This window comes from Oreochromis aureus, linkage group 5 (assembly GCF_013358895.1).
Source record: "Oreochromis aureus strain Israel breed Guangdong linkage group 5, ZZ_aureus, whole genome shotgun sequence".
Classification (NCBI taxonomy): domain Eukaryota; kingdom Metazoa; phylum Chordata; class Actinopteri; order Cichliformes; family Cichlidae; genus Oreochromis; species Oreochromis aureus.
Window position 1 is genome coordinate 34,997,367 of NC_052946.1, and position 16,658 is coordinate 35,014,024.

At 38.0% G+C, this 16,658-nt stretch overlaps 1 protein-coding gene across 1 annotated transcript in view; it reads left to right on the forward strand.

Annotated features, from left to right (window-relative positions):
- Positions 1–1,027: 1,027 nt before the first annotated feature.
- The window catches only part of LOC116320757 (potassium voltage-gated channel subfamily D member 3-like), a 99,789-nt gene continuing 84,158 nt past the window's right edge, over positions 1,028–16,658 (forward strand). Inside the window, exons 1-3 of the mRNA XM_031740460.2 lie at positions 1,028–1,103; positions 12,505–12,972; positions 13,853–15,012. Of these exons, the coding sequence (XP_031596320.1) occupies positions 13,910–15,012 (1,103 nt within the window). The 5' untranslated portion in view covers positions 1,028–1,103; positions 12,505–12,972; positions 13,853–13,909. The remainder of the gene's footprint in view (positions 1,104–12,504; positions 12,973–13,852; positions 15,013–16,658) is intronic.

Below are 16,658 nucleotides of genomic sequence, written 5' to 3' on the forward strand. Positions count from 1 at the left end.
CTGTCCTGGATGCAGTTTCCACTTTAGCATCGCACTCCCATCCTTTTTGTGCAATATAAGTACAATGTCGATATCCACGCTGTAGACCGTGGAGTGTGCCACTATTTTCCTCCTCCAGCACATGAACTCAGCTCAGCTGATTGTACTGCAAGTGCAACTAGAACCAACAAGCTGGATTGATAGGCAAGCAGACTAACAATTCCAAGTAATTGAACTATTTGGAACTGGTTCTTGTAGAGAACCGGTTCTCGATTCCCATCCCTAGTGATATTATGCCTAAGCGCTGATTATATCTATATATATAGAGAGAGAGAAATAGAGAACATTTAAAACATGTTTTGAAATGATGAATTTAAGTACCCTGTCCAAATTCATGTGCTAGCCTGCACAATTAAGAGTCTCAGACATGGCTTGCTAAATGGGGCATGAGACACAGGGCTAGTTTCAAAACATGGATTAAACCAGGTCATAGACCACAAACTTTCTCTGTGAAAATTTCCATCAAACTTTTCTTTCAATCTGGGAAATTTGCTGTTGTTTTCTGACTTTGACACAAAAAAGTCAGTTTGATTCGAATCAGTCGCTTTTTAAATGACATGTTTTTTAATATGTGCATTTTTAATGGGGTGAAAATGAAATACATATATACATCCTTTCTGTCCTTCAATCCAACCCACCAATTTTGGCTGTGACAAATCAATAGACAAAGGATAGATTACCTTTTGAGCAGCTGGAAGTATCCCTGCCACCCTGCCGGGGTATTGCTCTGAAAGCCGGGCACTTTTCACTTTTATGTTGAAATGGTGACACTATTGATTCAGAGACATAAACCCTGGAGGACTTTCAAAGCATGTCTCCACCCCCCTCTGAATCAAAGACCTGTTTGAGGGGATTTGAGGGGTATATTCCTGTCAGAAAAACAGAATCTGAGCAGATACTCCAAGAAATTAATAAATAATGTGAAACTATATTTTTTTCTGTAACTCTTTAAAAGATGAGCACCAAGTAAAAGTAACCATCACCAGATATTTAGAACTCATCAAAGTCTTTGTGCTAAGTACAATCTGTGGCTGGACTCAAATAAATGCCATTTGACTTCTCAGGTGAGTAAAGTAATTCTTTTTCTCGATGTGAAATGGCAGGCTGTGACTGCTCATATAGTGCAGTGTTTACTTCTAGCTTTGCCATTATCACTCACCAGACAGATTGTCTCAAAGGCACAATCAGACCAGTTGAAGAAGATTGTTTGTTTATGTCTATCTGGCCCTGGGTATTTTTGTGCAGTGCCCTATTTCAGTCTTGATAGCGGGCCATAATTTCAGTGTTCACTATGGAAAAGATCCTTAGAATAAACTCAATTTTCTGTCATTTTCATCAGTAAAAAGATCACTGAAAAGTCTAAGATGACAGCCAAATGAGAGAAAAAGTTGTTTTTTGTGTTGTTTTGTTTTTTACCCAAAAGATCTGAACTGAGTTAAAATAAATTAGAACACCATAGTAACAGAAGGACATCACAAGGCTTTAAAAAAAATTCATTTTAAGCATCAATGCCAAATGGATGTTGGTATTCAGATAAGGTATTTCCCCCATATTGCACATTCCATGCAAGGAAGAAAAATGGACATAGCCAAAAATGAATCCAGCAGTCTCAAAATTTTAAGTACTCGGTCATACTTCACTCTAATCTAATTGAGTTGGAAATTAAAGCTCCAGAATAAGGTTAGTGACAGAGCTTTTATAAATGAGGTATAATAATAGCCAATGCAAATTGGGTGTAATATCATCAAGTCAGTACTGGGAAGTCATGGAAGGTAAAATATCTTCGGACAAAGTAGTTTAAAGTGAGTTTCGAATGTATTTTTTTTTTTGTGTAGTTGCAGAAAATGCAGCATATTTCTAGTAAAGTGTGAATTAAAGTGTGTATTCATAACTCATCTTGTAAAATTACAGCAATGTATCCTCAGTAAATGTTTCACAGAATAAAGTCTTTCACAAAATAGTCTGGTAGCGTGTTAAATAAATGACTCGATAATGACAGGAAAGTAACCACGCTCGCTGTTTTAGAGTAGAGGATAATATTTGAACTCGACACTGCCCTCATCAAAGTAATACATTTCAGTTGTTTCTGTGTTTGACTTTTAAAGCTGATTAAGTTCAGAGCATGCATGCAGCTTTCAAGCTAAAATTAACTCGGTCTGGAAAATATCATCTAAATGTCATCACAACATCATACCTTACTTTTCATTGTGAGTATATGGCCACTGACCCATGCCTGATTGGTCAGAGTGTTCAAACACTGGCGCTAGTGTATCGCTTTCTTTGATTTTCGCATTCTTTCATTCTTTTTTCTCCATCTGCTTCAAACACACACTTTTTATTTTGAACTTTCAGTCAGCGATGGTCCTTTTGATGTAAGGACAGTTTCAGAAAGTACAAAAGTTAGTGTTGCTGTGCTTTTCTACAATTTTTTTTTAGGTTGCAAGTAGCTGATAGCTGTCCCTGTAATGTTCACATTCGAGAGACAGCTGTTTATGGAGAGCTCAGAAACTTGCCATAAATTAAGGTAACAACCACTCTCTTTTTTTCAATATCAACAATGCAGAATCTAGCAATACAAAATTTCTTACCAGCCTGGATTTATGCTACAGTCTCCTGATTTTTTATTCTTGGCCTTTCCTGTGTTTCCTGTAATCAGTTGCTAATTTCCCCCCAGTATGGATGTTCAAATGTTTTGTTGCTTCCTGTTTTATTTTGTCAGCCCCTCTTCTTGTGTTTATGGTGTTTGGTTTTGCTTCCCTGGTCTTGTCTACTGTGATTAGTTTAAGCCATGTGTCTTCCCACCCTTGCATTAAATCAGTATATTCAGAGTCCATCCAGAAACTCATTAAGATGAAACATCAATCCCCAAATTCCTCCATGAAAAGTGGCGTATTTGCTGCACAATGACAGTAAAGACTGGGCAACCTTGCTTTTATGTAGGAATATAAACAGCATGAGGTACTAAGGTAGTTGAGTCCCCTACTGCACAGACAAGTGCACATGCAATGCAAGTGAGTAGTGCACATCGGTGCAGTCTAACTCAGATCAATTGCAACATGTTGGCATTGTATCCATTCATAAATTGGATGGCAATCAAAATCTAGGAACTGGTTATCGATTAGATGAGAAAGAAATGAATTCAGCCCGTTCTCAGTAACTACACAAAAGAACTTTACAGTTCCTGCTGCCTAAAAAAAATAAATAAAAAAAAATAAAAGACCTTTCCCAAGGTAGACACTTTCCATTTGAACTGCTGCCCTCGGGCAGATGTTTCAGAGCAATTAAAACACAGACAAAAAGATTAAAAAATATTCTTTATTCAAAGGTCATGACTGCACTAAAGACTGCTGGGACCAGTGCATTTTTTAGGGGAATGCATTGTACAGTGAATCCCTGCAGAATGTGAAAATGTCTCTGTGTGCAGTATGATGTGTCTTTCGCTTTCCTCTTCAGAATTTCTGTTAGAATTTTTGTATGTTTTCTTATTTTTGTGTTTTATGTAATTTTTTATATTTTTATATATATATATTTTATATTTTTTGACATATTTTGAAGCCTTTGCAGAGGTTTTCATAGGATTTTATCTAATGCTGTTGTTCACATTGTATTGTATATTTGCAGTGAGCCTGAGTCCGACCACCAGGCAACTAGTTGCAAGGTGATTGTAGTCGCTTATTTTTAAGCTAGTATGACGGAACAATTAGGGAACGTAATGTTGGTCTCTCGACCAGTCAGCTCAATGCTTTGATACAGGTTAATTCACATGAAATATGGAACTTGCATCCTTTTTTTCCTCTGCTTTATTCTGGTGAGCCACCATGAGGTTCACGTCTGTGGAATTGAGTGAAATAGCTTAAACTATTAGAAAACTATGAAATCTTGCACACATGCTGATGTTTGTCAGTGTGTGTCAAACGTGTAGATACATAATAATCTGCTATTTTGCATTTAGGTCTAATTCAAACACTAATTTCAACATTTTTGAATATTTTAGCACATTTTTGAAAACTGAGAGTTAAAGTCATAATGCTTAGTGCTTTGATGTCTTTGAGTAACTGGTACATATTATTATGATGCAGGCCATTAGTAACCCAACAGGAGGTTGGGCTGTAAGATCCTACTGTTTTAACATTTTCATCTATCAGCACATTTTTATGTGTGTGTGTGTGGGCATACATGTTGCTGTAGTACAAGACAAGAATTAGAAAATTCTTGTGCCTCTCACATGAAATCCAGACTAAACTTTCAGAGAGTGAGGTTTGTCACATTTGAACGCACTGAGGCTGATGATTTTGTCAGCCAGGACTGCTATAATTGAAAATATTCATTACTCTGTGTAATTTATAACTTTGTCATAAATCAGCCTTGGAGTTCTTGGACCATCCAGTGTGCTCATTAGAGTTTTAATTAAAGCACTGAACTACGATAACGTTGCGATTTTCTGAAGGGCAATGAAATATAATGGTAGAATCACTATATCTCCTCTTAATTTTCTCTATTGTACAGTACAAGGTTTTGTCTCTTTTGCTTTGATGATGCCGTGCAATCAGCTTGGGGCTTTTTCACCACGTAAACACGCAGTACTCTGCATCTTCACACATTTGCTTTCACATTGCAAAGTTGGCTTTGTCCTTTAAATGGTGGGTTGGAGTTATTCATGTGACAGTGACAGCATCAATAGATGGGTCTGTGTCAGCCCTACTGCTGATGGGTTTTCCATAGGCTGTATATAATTTAAAAACATGGGTGAACGCAAATGTAATATTCACCACTGAATATCCACAGAAGTATGTCATAAACAAACAACCTTCAGAAAGGATCATTTGCATCACCATTAGAGTCGACTACCATCAATGCTTTAGTGTATAATTGCTTAAATTGTCTGTTACTTTAACACACCTGCATTTTCTGGGTCCATTTGCTGTTGACAAACAAGCTTTAACACTCTGCCACAAAGCTTTCTATTCACCATTTCATCCTTATGGCGGGGTGCTGCGTTTACATTCGAATTCCTCATCCCACCCCCACCTGATTTGAATCTGTTTTGTGCGTGCACTATCGGCTGTTATGAATTTCACGTAGGATTTTTGTATGGTGTTTATTTGCTCTGCTGCTCAAAGCTTAAGAGGTTCCCAGAGTCAAAATCATTTCTCTCTAAGTGGTGGGCTTTCATGAGCAGCTGCTACACAGCAGCCGGTCCTAAGATGTTGGTCAACACTGCAGTTGATGAGTCTTTTCAGATTGTGCATTTTCTTTGCATCCCTGCAGTAGGCTGGATGAGCAGGATTCACATGCTTGTTACTCTGTAGTGTGGCTTTATGTTTTGGATAATGAGGGGTGGGCTTTGATGTTTTGTAAGTGAGTCATAAGATGACTACTCAAGTACAATCAAGGCTACTGGGGTCCCTGTGAATTTATTAATCCACACCCACATTGTTTTTTGTTCTCTTTTTTTTGGCTCTATAGCAAACTGATTATCTGAGCTGTTTTCTCTCCTTTGTAAATGCAATCTTTCTATTTGGCATAGTCACGATTTCACTATCTTTTCTACATGTTTTACCTTCTTGCTCTGCTTCTCCAGTTGTTCATGCATTGAAACTGATCAGAAAACACTTTTGGCCCATGTCCACCTCATTGCCTTTATTTCCTTTTCTTGACTGCTACCTTTTTTCAATCCCCCTTTCAACCTACTGTTTATCTATTTCTCTTTCTAACAGCTATTAAAATGGGTTTCTTTACTTCAACAAGGAAGAAATATCTGCCTTTATTCCCTTTTGAATGTCCACTGCATGTATCTTGAATAACAGTACCACACATCTTACAGTAATGAATGTGTAATGGCTGTAGTAATTGCTGTAGAAAGGGTTTTACCAAATAAAGAGGGACATTAAAACCACTATATTTACAACATTCGTACTCATGATTAATATTCATTGGACTGAGGCTTGGCAGAAAGACCAAATGAAATCATTTGCAATCATCATGGGTCGTATATCGAGGGATATTATGTATATGAGCTGTGCTGTGTGAGATGGTGCAGACTAAACTATGAAAATATCATGTTATGGGTTTTCATCATGGCATCACAAAGTAAATGGATGCAAATAATCCTTTTTTAAAATAAAATCAATTATCCTTGATGCTTCAATCATGCATTAATCGATTTCTTCCTTTGATATAGTACTTAGCAGCCTATCAACACAACACTAATTTATCATCACTTCATAAAGCTAATGTGATTAGTTTTAGTTTTATTCATTATTTTTCAGGAACCATCCACTAAAATATTGATCTCACAAGAGAAAAGTTGCCTTGCACTAGATTTTGCTAACAGTTAATCTCCATGTGCATTTGCTGGACTTATACACAAAATATTAAATATGCTATAAAGGCAAATACATATCTACAATGTAAGTATAGTAATATAATCAAATATATTCATACGTCTGCAACATATTAGCAAAATTGCATTGACCTGGAGTTGTTTTGCGTGTGCTTCTTTCCCCCTTTTCTGCTTTGATCTTCACCAGTTCTTAAAGGGATTGTGTGGCGTAGCTGCTTTATGTTTACAAGTCCTGTAACTTCTTTCTTTTCATTTCTTTCAGATCACAAATGTTTTTGAGCCTTTTAGGCAGTAAAATTCTCACTGATGATGTCTGTGGAAGAGAATAAAAAAAAACTAAAAAAGCTGTAGGCTGTGCTAGTTTTTTTTTTAAAAACAGTCCAGATAAAAGCTCAAATGCTGTTGTGAGCTTAGGATCACTGCATCAATGAATAAAAATGTTCTGTCACACTTTTTATATTAAATAATTTCATTTAAGCAGTTTGGATTCTCTTGATTCAAACGCAACATAATTACCACCTGTTTATTTATGTTAATGATTCATTCTTTTTATTCCTAAACATAAGTTATCAACCAACAATCAGTGAGAATGGCTGTTAGTTGATAATAGTTCATTTTAAAAGAAGATGTCATTGTTAATCATTTCATTTATTCAAGTGTATTCTGACTGTGAAGGTGAAGTCAGAGTTCCAGTATGTTAAAGTTGCATGTTAAGCGAGCATGACCATCGTCTCAGTCGTTAGTACTTCTGCACACATAATACTTCATGTGCTTTTGAGACCTTGAAGTTTTTATTTTCCTTGTGGAATAACAGAGCAGTTTAAGTACAGAGAAAAAAAATGTCCATGCAATCCTGAAACTAACTCACTGCCCACTATAGGTACACCTTGCTAGTACTGAGTTGGATCCCTGTCAGAAATGCCTTAATTCTTCATTGCATAGATTCAGAAAGTGCTGGAAACATTCCTCTCAGATTTTGGTCCATATTAATATGATAACATCAGATATGTGCTGCAGATCTGTTGGCTGCACATCCGTGACCTCCTATTCCACCACATCCCAAAAGGTGCTCTGTTGCATTGAGCTCGAGTGAATGTGGGGGCCATTTGAGTATAGTGAATTCATTCCATGTTTGAAAAACCAGCTGGAGATGATGTGGACCAGTGCCTTATCTGGCTGGAAGCAACCATGAGACGATGGGTACACAGTCAAAAATGGATGGACATGGTCAGTAATAATACTCAGATAGGCTGTGGTGTTTAAATGATGCTCAGTTGGTATTAATGGCCCCAAAGTGTGTGAAGAAAATAACCCGCACAACATTATACCACTGCCAGCAGCCTGAACCACTGACACAGGGCAGAATGGATCCATGCTTTCATGTCGGTTTTGACAAATTCTGATCCTACCATCTGAATATCACAGCAAAAATTGAGGCTAATTAGACCAAGCAACATTTCTCCAATCTCCTGTTATCCAGTTTTAGTGAATCTGTGTAAATTCTATCCACAGTTTCCTGTTCTTAACTGAGAGGAGTGGCACCTGTGCTGTAGCCCATCTGCCTCAAGGTTTGACATGCTGTGCATTCAGAGACGCTCTTCTGCATTTCTTGGTTCTAATGAGTTGCTGTTAACTTCCTATCAGTTTAAAGCATTCTGGCCATTCTCTTCTGACCTCTGGCATCAACAACACATTTTCCCACACAGAATGGATGCTCACTGAATATTTTTTCTTTTTTAGAACGTTCTCTGTTGTGTGGGAAAATTGCAGCTGTTTAGCAGGTTCTGAAATGCTCAGCACAGCTCATCTGTCACCAACAACTATGCCACATATATATATACACACATATATATCAGTCGAATTTAAATCAATCCAAATAAATGTGGTACTCTTGTAGAGACTGTTTTTTCTGTTTTATAAGGGGCTATAAAAAGACTAAATTACATACAAATATGTCTCATGCACTCAGCAAGCATTGCCCCAGGTGCAGGACAGTGACATCAGAAACACCTTCAAAACTCAGCTTTATGGGCAATTAACTATTAAAGATATTTCCCAGTCATTGTGGAAGATTGGAATGTATGACGCATATAGTCTGAATGCACCTGTATTTTCTTAATCTAACCACAAAGATTAAACTAAACCTTAATATGCTGTTACCATTTTATCAATGAAAATTTGAGCACATTGCCAAAAATGCAATTTTGTCAAAAAAATACCCACACAATTAATTTTAAACGACATTTTCCTGTTATCCTAAATTTTGGTGAATATTTGAAAGTCTCTACTGTCACTAGTTAATGCAAAGCACTGTGAAAAATTGCTAGTAAATGTACTCTAAAGTTCAGCTGGCACCCAAAAGCTTTGAACGTGTCACAGAAAATAGTGTGAGAAATCATCAGGCAATTGACAGACTGAGGTAAGAGTATGTCAAATTATTAAATATATTAATACATAATTCTGATATAGACAATGATAACATTATTCTTTATTTTTAGGCTGGATGTTTTCATTTATTTTTTTTTTATCTTTGTTATGCAGGGAACAGTGATAGATTTTGGAATAGTGCACCTTTACCTACATTTTACTTGACATGGTGTGCATATCACATAACATACAATGCAAAAACTTATATTTTTACACTAAATTTTACAGATTTATAGAGGAAAATTGGAAAACTGGTTTACAAATGTGCCCCAGCACCATAACATGGTAGATAAAACAAAAGCAAACCCTGTGTGAAAAATCCATGCGACTTAAAAAGTTTAAATCCTCAATTCATGAATATTGTACATCATGTCGTAGAACTTGATCTGAATATCTGAATGTACTGGAGTCCATCAATAGCCTATCTGTCTTAATACCAAAGCCACACAGCCTCTCTCTCCCTTTCATTTTCTCCCTCTGACTCTCCCCTCCAACAGCCACACACAAGGCCATCCATTCAAAGGCCTTCCTCGTCCAGTGCCAGCAGTCCCCTGAGGCGTCTATACGTTCAGACCATGCTGCCTGGGATTAAAGTGTAAGATCGAAGTAGCTAGTGGGGATTGCTGCTTCTTCCTAGCTGATGGCGAGGCTCTGTAGGGCTTCTTTTGACACCCCCTCTCTCCTTTGGCTCACAGTTTGAAGATGAAGGCTTATTTGAGGAAAAATTATAGAGGAGAGTTTTTGGTGCTGGTTTATATTAATGTTATTCTCCTGTACAGTATAAGAGCCCAAAAGTTAAAAGCATTTAACAATTGGATTGCTGCATAATAATCCTGCCCTGTATTTCTTTCACATTAACTGTGTTAAAAAAAATCATAATGAGAGGTGTCCTGTGATTTTAGCTAGCTACTACTCTAAATTGTTCACGCGGTACTTTGCTTAATCAGTAAACTCAAATGATGCTTTTATGTACCAACAAAAATATCTGGACAGCTCTGTGTCAGCTGGGTTGTCTGGATTTAATAGGAAATTCTTCCAGGAATATGCATCACTAAGGTATAATAAACTGCATCACACTGTTCTGATTATCACTGAAGTCTTTTTGCATTACTGCTTGTATTTTAAGTCTGTCCAAATTATGTTTTGAAATTACCACTCATCATCGACAGAGCACCATAATGGCACAAATTTAAGGTGATATTTTTTCGGCATATTGCATTATTCAGAACGTGTAATTGACTTTTAGTTTTTCACAACGCCAATATTATTTCTTTATAAATCAAGTAGTGTAGCATGGATGAAGGAATAAGGCTGCCACATTACAAGAAAACTCCTTTATGGACTGTTTGTGGTCTAAATGCACCATTGTGTTTAAAGTATGCCAGTATCCTAAATAATTTATCCATATTTTGCAGTTTTACACATCATAATTTACAGTATTCTTTTATCTAAAAATGTCCTGTTATTAAGCTCCTTAGATATGTTTACATATGTTTAGCTCTGTGTCCAGAAAATTCACCCCAAGATCAAACCATGCAGTGCTCAATGAATAAAATACAGAGCTTCATCTCAGAATCTACAAGCCTCAGCTTGCATGTTAAATCTTAAAGTTCATAACAGTACAATTGGAACAAGTCTGAATAAGTAGGGCTTGTTTGGAAGGGTTTCCAAGAAAAAGCCTTGTCTCTCTTAAAAGAGCATGCCATAAAGCTTGGGTTTGCAAGGTTGCATCTTAACAAATCAAAAGATGTCCTTCAGAAAGATGAGACCATAGTGGAAATGTTTTGCCATAATACGCAGCACCAAGCTTGACGATAACATACAGAGCAGATCAGCACAAAGCACTCTGGTGGAGGGATGACAATTTGAATCTTGAATTGCAGCCATGGGACCTAGTCACTTTGGAGTCATTCAGTTAACCGTGAACCATGTATACCAAAGTCTTCAGGAGGCAAATGTCAGGCTATCTCTCTAGCAGCTAAAGCTTGGCTGAACTTGGATCATACAAGAAGACAATGATCCCAAGCACACCAGCAAATCTACAACAGGATGGCTGCAAAAGAATCAAGGTGCAGCAATGGCCCTGTCAAACTGCAGACCTCAACTGGCCTAAAATGCTGTGGTGGGACTTGCCAACGACTTGCATAAACAAATGCTCACAAACTTTAATGAATTGAAGCAACATTTAGAAGAAAAGTGGGCCAAAATTCCTCCACAACGATGTGAAAGCATGTTAAAGTCATACTCAAATTTATTACTTCAAATTATTGCAGCTAAATGTAGTTTAGCTGCAATACAAGCTACTGAATCATGGGGTATATCCAGGCTTTCAAAGGATTGCACAGGGTCCTGTAAAAAGTCTTTTTCACATGACTGTATGTAACAGCACTTTATTACATTACACCACGATGCATTTTAAGGTAATTTAACATTGTTTAAATGAAAATACAAGACAGCAAAACAGTGAAGCTTTCTTTTCAAGTTTTTAATACTACGTCCTAGAGTACATGGTGATGTTTTAAAGTGAAGTGACCGCTAGCTCCTGTGTTAATCACTGCATAATATGCACCACTGTGTCCCACCTGTACTCATGATGGAAAGTAGCACCTGAAAACAAACACTGAGCTTTGTAATGTGTGTTTAATTTAGTAAAAAGCTGTATTTTAACTCAAAACACGTTGTTGTCCTATCCCTAACAAGCAGTTATATGCCAAAATGTCACCTACCGTGAATAAAAAATTAAAGTAAACAAGAAATTAAAATAAAACTTTAAAGTGGTTTTGAGCAACAGTCACGTTCCAGCATCCGAGGTAAAAGTTGGATGTGTTTTTGCCACCTTCCTGCTACCCTTCCTGCTTTCTAATGCAAACTTTTCCCCTTTTTTTAAGTGCAAAAACCTGAATATATGTCATGTCCCAGCAAACACTTAATCAATGAATTACCGCTGACTGTCAATCTTGTCTTGACATTTGGTATAGAAACATTTCCAAAATGAAAGTTATGCCAGAGAAATAACTTAACTGTTATACCTTCGAGCAAATTTGTGTAAAAAAAAATGAAAAAGAAAAAAAAATATTATATTTCTTCATACCACACAGACAGAGGTAAATTCCTTCCAAACAAGCACTGTTTTGTCAAATATTTTGTCCACGAGAAAACTGTCAGCAGCATGCCAACGCAACAAGTGGCAATATAACTGACTTCATAAAAGAAGATAAGAGCGCACACCTTTGACACTGTAAGGCAAGGTTTTATTTTTTTTTCCACAGGAAAAGGCAAAAGCAGAGTTTCTAAAATTCTTCAGCCTGGAGGAAATCTTCCGAGCTGTTTGTTTGCTTCTTTGTGAAAGGAGTAAAGGACGATTTGATCATTTAGATGAGGGACTTGTTAAGGTCAAACGTTAACAAGGGTACCAAGCAGGTTAAGGCGGGGTGTAAAACATTAGGCCTACAGGGCATGAAACATGTGCAAAGGGGAATTAGTAATAATAATAATAATAATGATAATAGAAGAAGAAGAAGAAGAATTAAAGTTTTTTGTGTGCCAATAGGTTTTATTTTTCATTTTATTTTATTATAAAAATAATAATAAGTAAACAAATACATAATAACTTGAAATTTTAAATCACATTTAAAGTTGATTGATTTATCAAGTCCAGTTTCCTGCATCACAACGTCACGTTTTCTGCTTTACAGTGCATCACCACCATACTGGAAGTGCCAAGTGAGTTGAAGTCTGTCACAGATGATGGCAAAGTGAGGCGGAGGAGGAGGACTGATGACACGGAGCTGGCACAGCGAGCGAGTCGTACATTGTACTTTGTGGTGAAGGAAGGGAAGCGTGCGTCTCCTCTCCATCACATTTCACTTTTTCAAACAGTGACGGGGAATCAAAGAAGGCAGGATGTAGAATCCGTCAGACACACAGAGCGTTTCTTCAGAGTCTTGCGGTCCCACAGAGTGGTTAATTCTGCTGCTTTTAGTCGCGTTTTTTCGCTCTGCTCGGTGCGGGAGTCTGCCGATCGACCGAGGTGGAGAAGAGAGGTGTTGCTCGCTGCCTCAGCTCGCTGGATGGATCCGAGCAAATCCTTTCTCACTTACAACTGAGGACTCGGTTTGGAAGAGTTGGGATTTTGTTCCCTCCTCCACTCCATCTCCTTTTCTGTGAGTATTCCTGTTTTCGCCGACCCTTTCATCCAGTTCTTATCTTTGGAAGGGCTGATATATTTTGAAATTTGCATTTATCAGGTGAATAAATGCGTTTGTTGGGGAAGTTGTGCGATTCGTGCGCTGGAGGCGAAAAGCGGTGTTTCTAATGCGTGAACGTTACAGAATCACTTTTTGTCACGTTTTGAATATAACATGCACGGACACAAGCTGTTTGCTTATACTCGTCCAGGTAATACAGGTCAGTAAAGAAACATCATCAGGTCATTGTGTAATTTATGTACTTTAAAATTCTAACAGGGAAAGCCGCGTAACCTTATCAGCGCATGGAGAACTCTGAAGTAGATTTCCTCCTTATTTAGATTCAACAGGTTTGGCTGTCACTGTTTTTCACCGTAGGATAGTTAATGAAGCTGCTCAGAACAGAAGCCTTATAGTTGTTTCTTAATGTCGCTGATGCTGGTTAAACTGTACATCTAATTGTTCCTTTCCGACATAGGCTTGGACACAAGAAGGGAGTCATTTGATTCACATGCATACCAATTAATTGTGGTCTAAGTCGAACTCGTGCACATTTTATTTTTTCATAGAAATCAGATTTTGCATTTCGTACAAACTTTTACATCCACCTTAAGCTGTTGTTTCCATTTTTAGCAGCTCAGGTGGCATTTTGTATAGATGACATTTTCAGAGATCTGAACAAGAGACTGCTGAAAGTGAAAGGAGATTTAACAGAGGGGAAAAATGTTTTGAAACTCATAGTAGAATAGGCATAATGGTATACAGCACCTTGATGGTCAGCACTGATCATTTGGTTGAAGACTGAATGTGTTGCTGTTAATTATCCACTTTCCCTTTTTTGTGTTTTCTTCCTCAGATGCCAGATCATTTTCAGGACAGTTAAGTCTGAAGGTGTGGAAGACTTTGCTTCACAATGGCAACAGGAGTAGCAGCGTGGCTCCCCTTTGCCAGGGCTGCAGCAATTGGCTGGATGCCTGTGGCCAACTGCCCCATGCCTATCGCGCCAAGAGACAACAGCAAGAAACAAGATGAACTTATCATCCTCAATGTCAGCGGCCGTCGTTTTCAGACCTGGAGAACAACATTGGACCGCTACCCAGACACACTACTGGGCAGTTCTGAGAAAGATTTCTTTTACAACGAGGAAACCAAGGAGTACTTTTTTGACCGGGACCCTGACGCCTTCAGAAGCATTCTCAACTTCTACCGAACGGGAAAGCTCCATTATCCTCGTCACGAGTGCATCTCGGCCTATGATGAGGAGCTGACTTTCTTTGGCATCATACCTGAGATCATTGGTGACTGCTGCTATGAAGAATACAAGGACAGAAAGCGGGAGAACTTAGAGCGGCTGCAGGATGATCAGGAAGAGAATATGGACCTGAAGATGCCCAACATGAACTTCAGAGAGACCATGTGGCGCGCCTTTGAAAACCCCCACACCTCCACCATGGCCCTGGTCTTTTACTATGTCACTGGGTTCTTCATTGCTGTCTCGGTCATCACGAATGTGGTGGAGACCGTGCCGTGTGGTGCTACTGCCAATCAGAAAGACATGCCATGTGGCGAACGCTATACTGTTGCGTTCTTCTGCATGGACACCGCCTGTGTTATGATTTTCACCGTGGAGTATCTGTTGCGCTTGTTTGCCGCACCTAGTCGTTACCGCTTCATGCGCTCTGTGATGAGCATCATCGACGTGGTGGCTATCTTGCCATATTATATTGGTCTAGTGATGACCAACAACGAGGATGTCAGCGGCGCCTTCGTGACACTGCGTGTGTTTCGAGTGTTTCGTATCTTCAAGTTCTCCCGCCACTCGCAAGGCCTGCGGATCCTGGGTTATACACTCAAGAGCTGCGCTTCGGAGCTGGGTTTCCTCCTCTTCTCACTCACCATGGCCATCATCATCTTTGCCACGGTCATGTTCTATGCAGAGAAGGGCTCCAGCTCCAGCAAGTTCACCAGCATCCCAGCTTCATTCTGGTACACTATTGTCACCATGACGACGCTGGGGTGAGTAATAGACATATGCAACCCCCACACGCGCACACTGACACAGGTAAATGCATTCACACACAGTTACACATTGTGGTATATGTGTATTTTGTTTGCAGAATTATAACAGAGTTGCTTATGATTTTAATAAACTGAATAATTTATGAAAACCACTTTGAATTTCAAATGAGCATTAAGACAGCCTTCCCCCATACTTCAGTACGCTACAGCTTATTTGAAACTGCCAGTGTGATTAATGGTGGGGAGTGTAGCATTTATCTATCAGCACAAACATTCATGGCGTTTTGTTTGCCTTAGTTAGAGCTCTCCAAATAAGAAGACACTGTTTGAATACATGCAATACACAAGTAGATGCTCAGATAATAGATTTGTATTTGTGCAGGGGATGTACAGCTCATGCAGAGCCACATCTTGTAGTTTCTCTTTTGATCAGTGTAAATTCTTGGTATAGAAAAAAAAGTTTACATTTCATTTCCCATGTCATTAGGTTGCCACAACCAAAACATTTGAACATTTTTACTAATATTAAAACAAACAGTTCTGATTATTCATAACCCTCCAATTAAGTAACAACTCTTTTCCACCTCCACACTCTTATGGCATGACTTCTAATCATCTTTGAATAAATAGTAAGTTTGATTGTTTTCAGAGGACAAAAAATAGCTTTTCTACTGTTTTTTCAACAAACTTTCCTTTTGCTAATTGGGGCCAAACCAGGAGCTCCGTATGAATGGCTAAAGCTTCAGTTTAAAAATGCTTTGCGAGCGTGAAATAATTTAACTGCATTATAAAGTGAGATTTTCCCTCTGTACGCCTGGAGGCGAAGTGTCCCATGAAGCATCCTCTGTCACCTTTATTATGATTCCACTCTGCTCTTAATCTTTCCTTCGAGCTCGCTGAGATTCTGTGCCATGAATGGCAAGGTGAACTTAAAAGTGTTCCCGAAGTTTGGTCGAGTGTATTACTCTATTAAAGAAGCAGAATTGAAGAATAATTACGAGTTCCTAAAAATGCATTCTTCACTCAGACTCTCTTTGTAGATAATGCTATGCATGTAAATGGAAAATGTGCTTTTGGAAAGAAATGACATGACACAAAATAATTTGAATGGTTTTTGTGACTCACATGAGTAATATAAACGTATTTTTGAATATAAATCACTTTCAACATGAGTGAGCAGGAAACACGTTAAAGGAAATGCCTATCGTTTTAAGTCTGTCTAAAAGGAAGACCTACATTTTATATGTATTGAAAACATTTTTGGCCTCTGTCATTTTTCATTCTCTCCACAGCAGCTATGAAAAGATTCCCACCTCATGTGATTTCAGTGAAAGTAATGCGCGACTCTAAACTTCAGGATAAAAAGATAAAGTTTATATGAGTCTTCAAGAATTTAATAAATTGTGAAAAATGGACTTAAGATAATAATATTTTTGAAACGTCAGTGAGTTGGATTTTTTTAGAGAAACGGTGAAAGATGCTATTACTATACTAGAACTGATGGGTTGGATTTTACATTGTTTGATTTATGTGACCACAAAGATATGTATGTTCTAATTACCAACAAGTGAGAATCAAGAACTTTTTGAACGTTTATTAAAAATACATATGTACACTACATTTCATTAATTATTTCAGCTCTT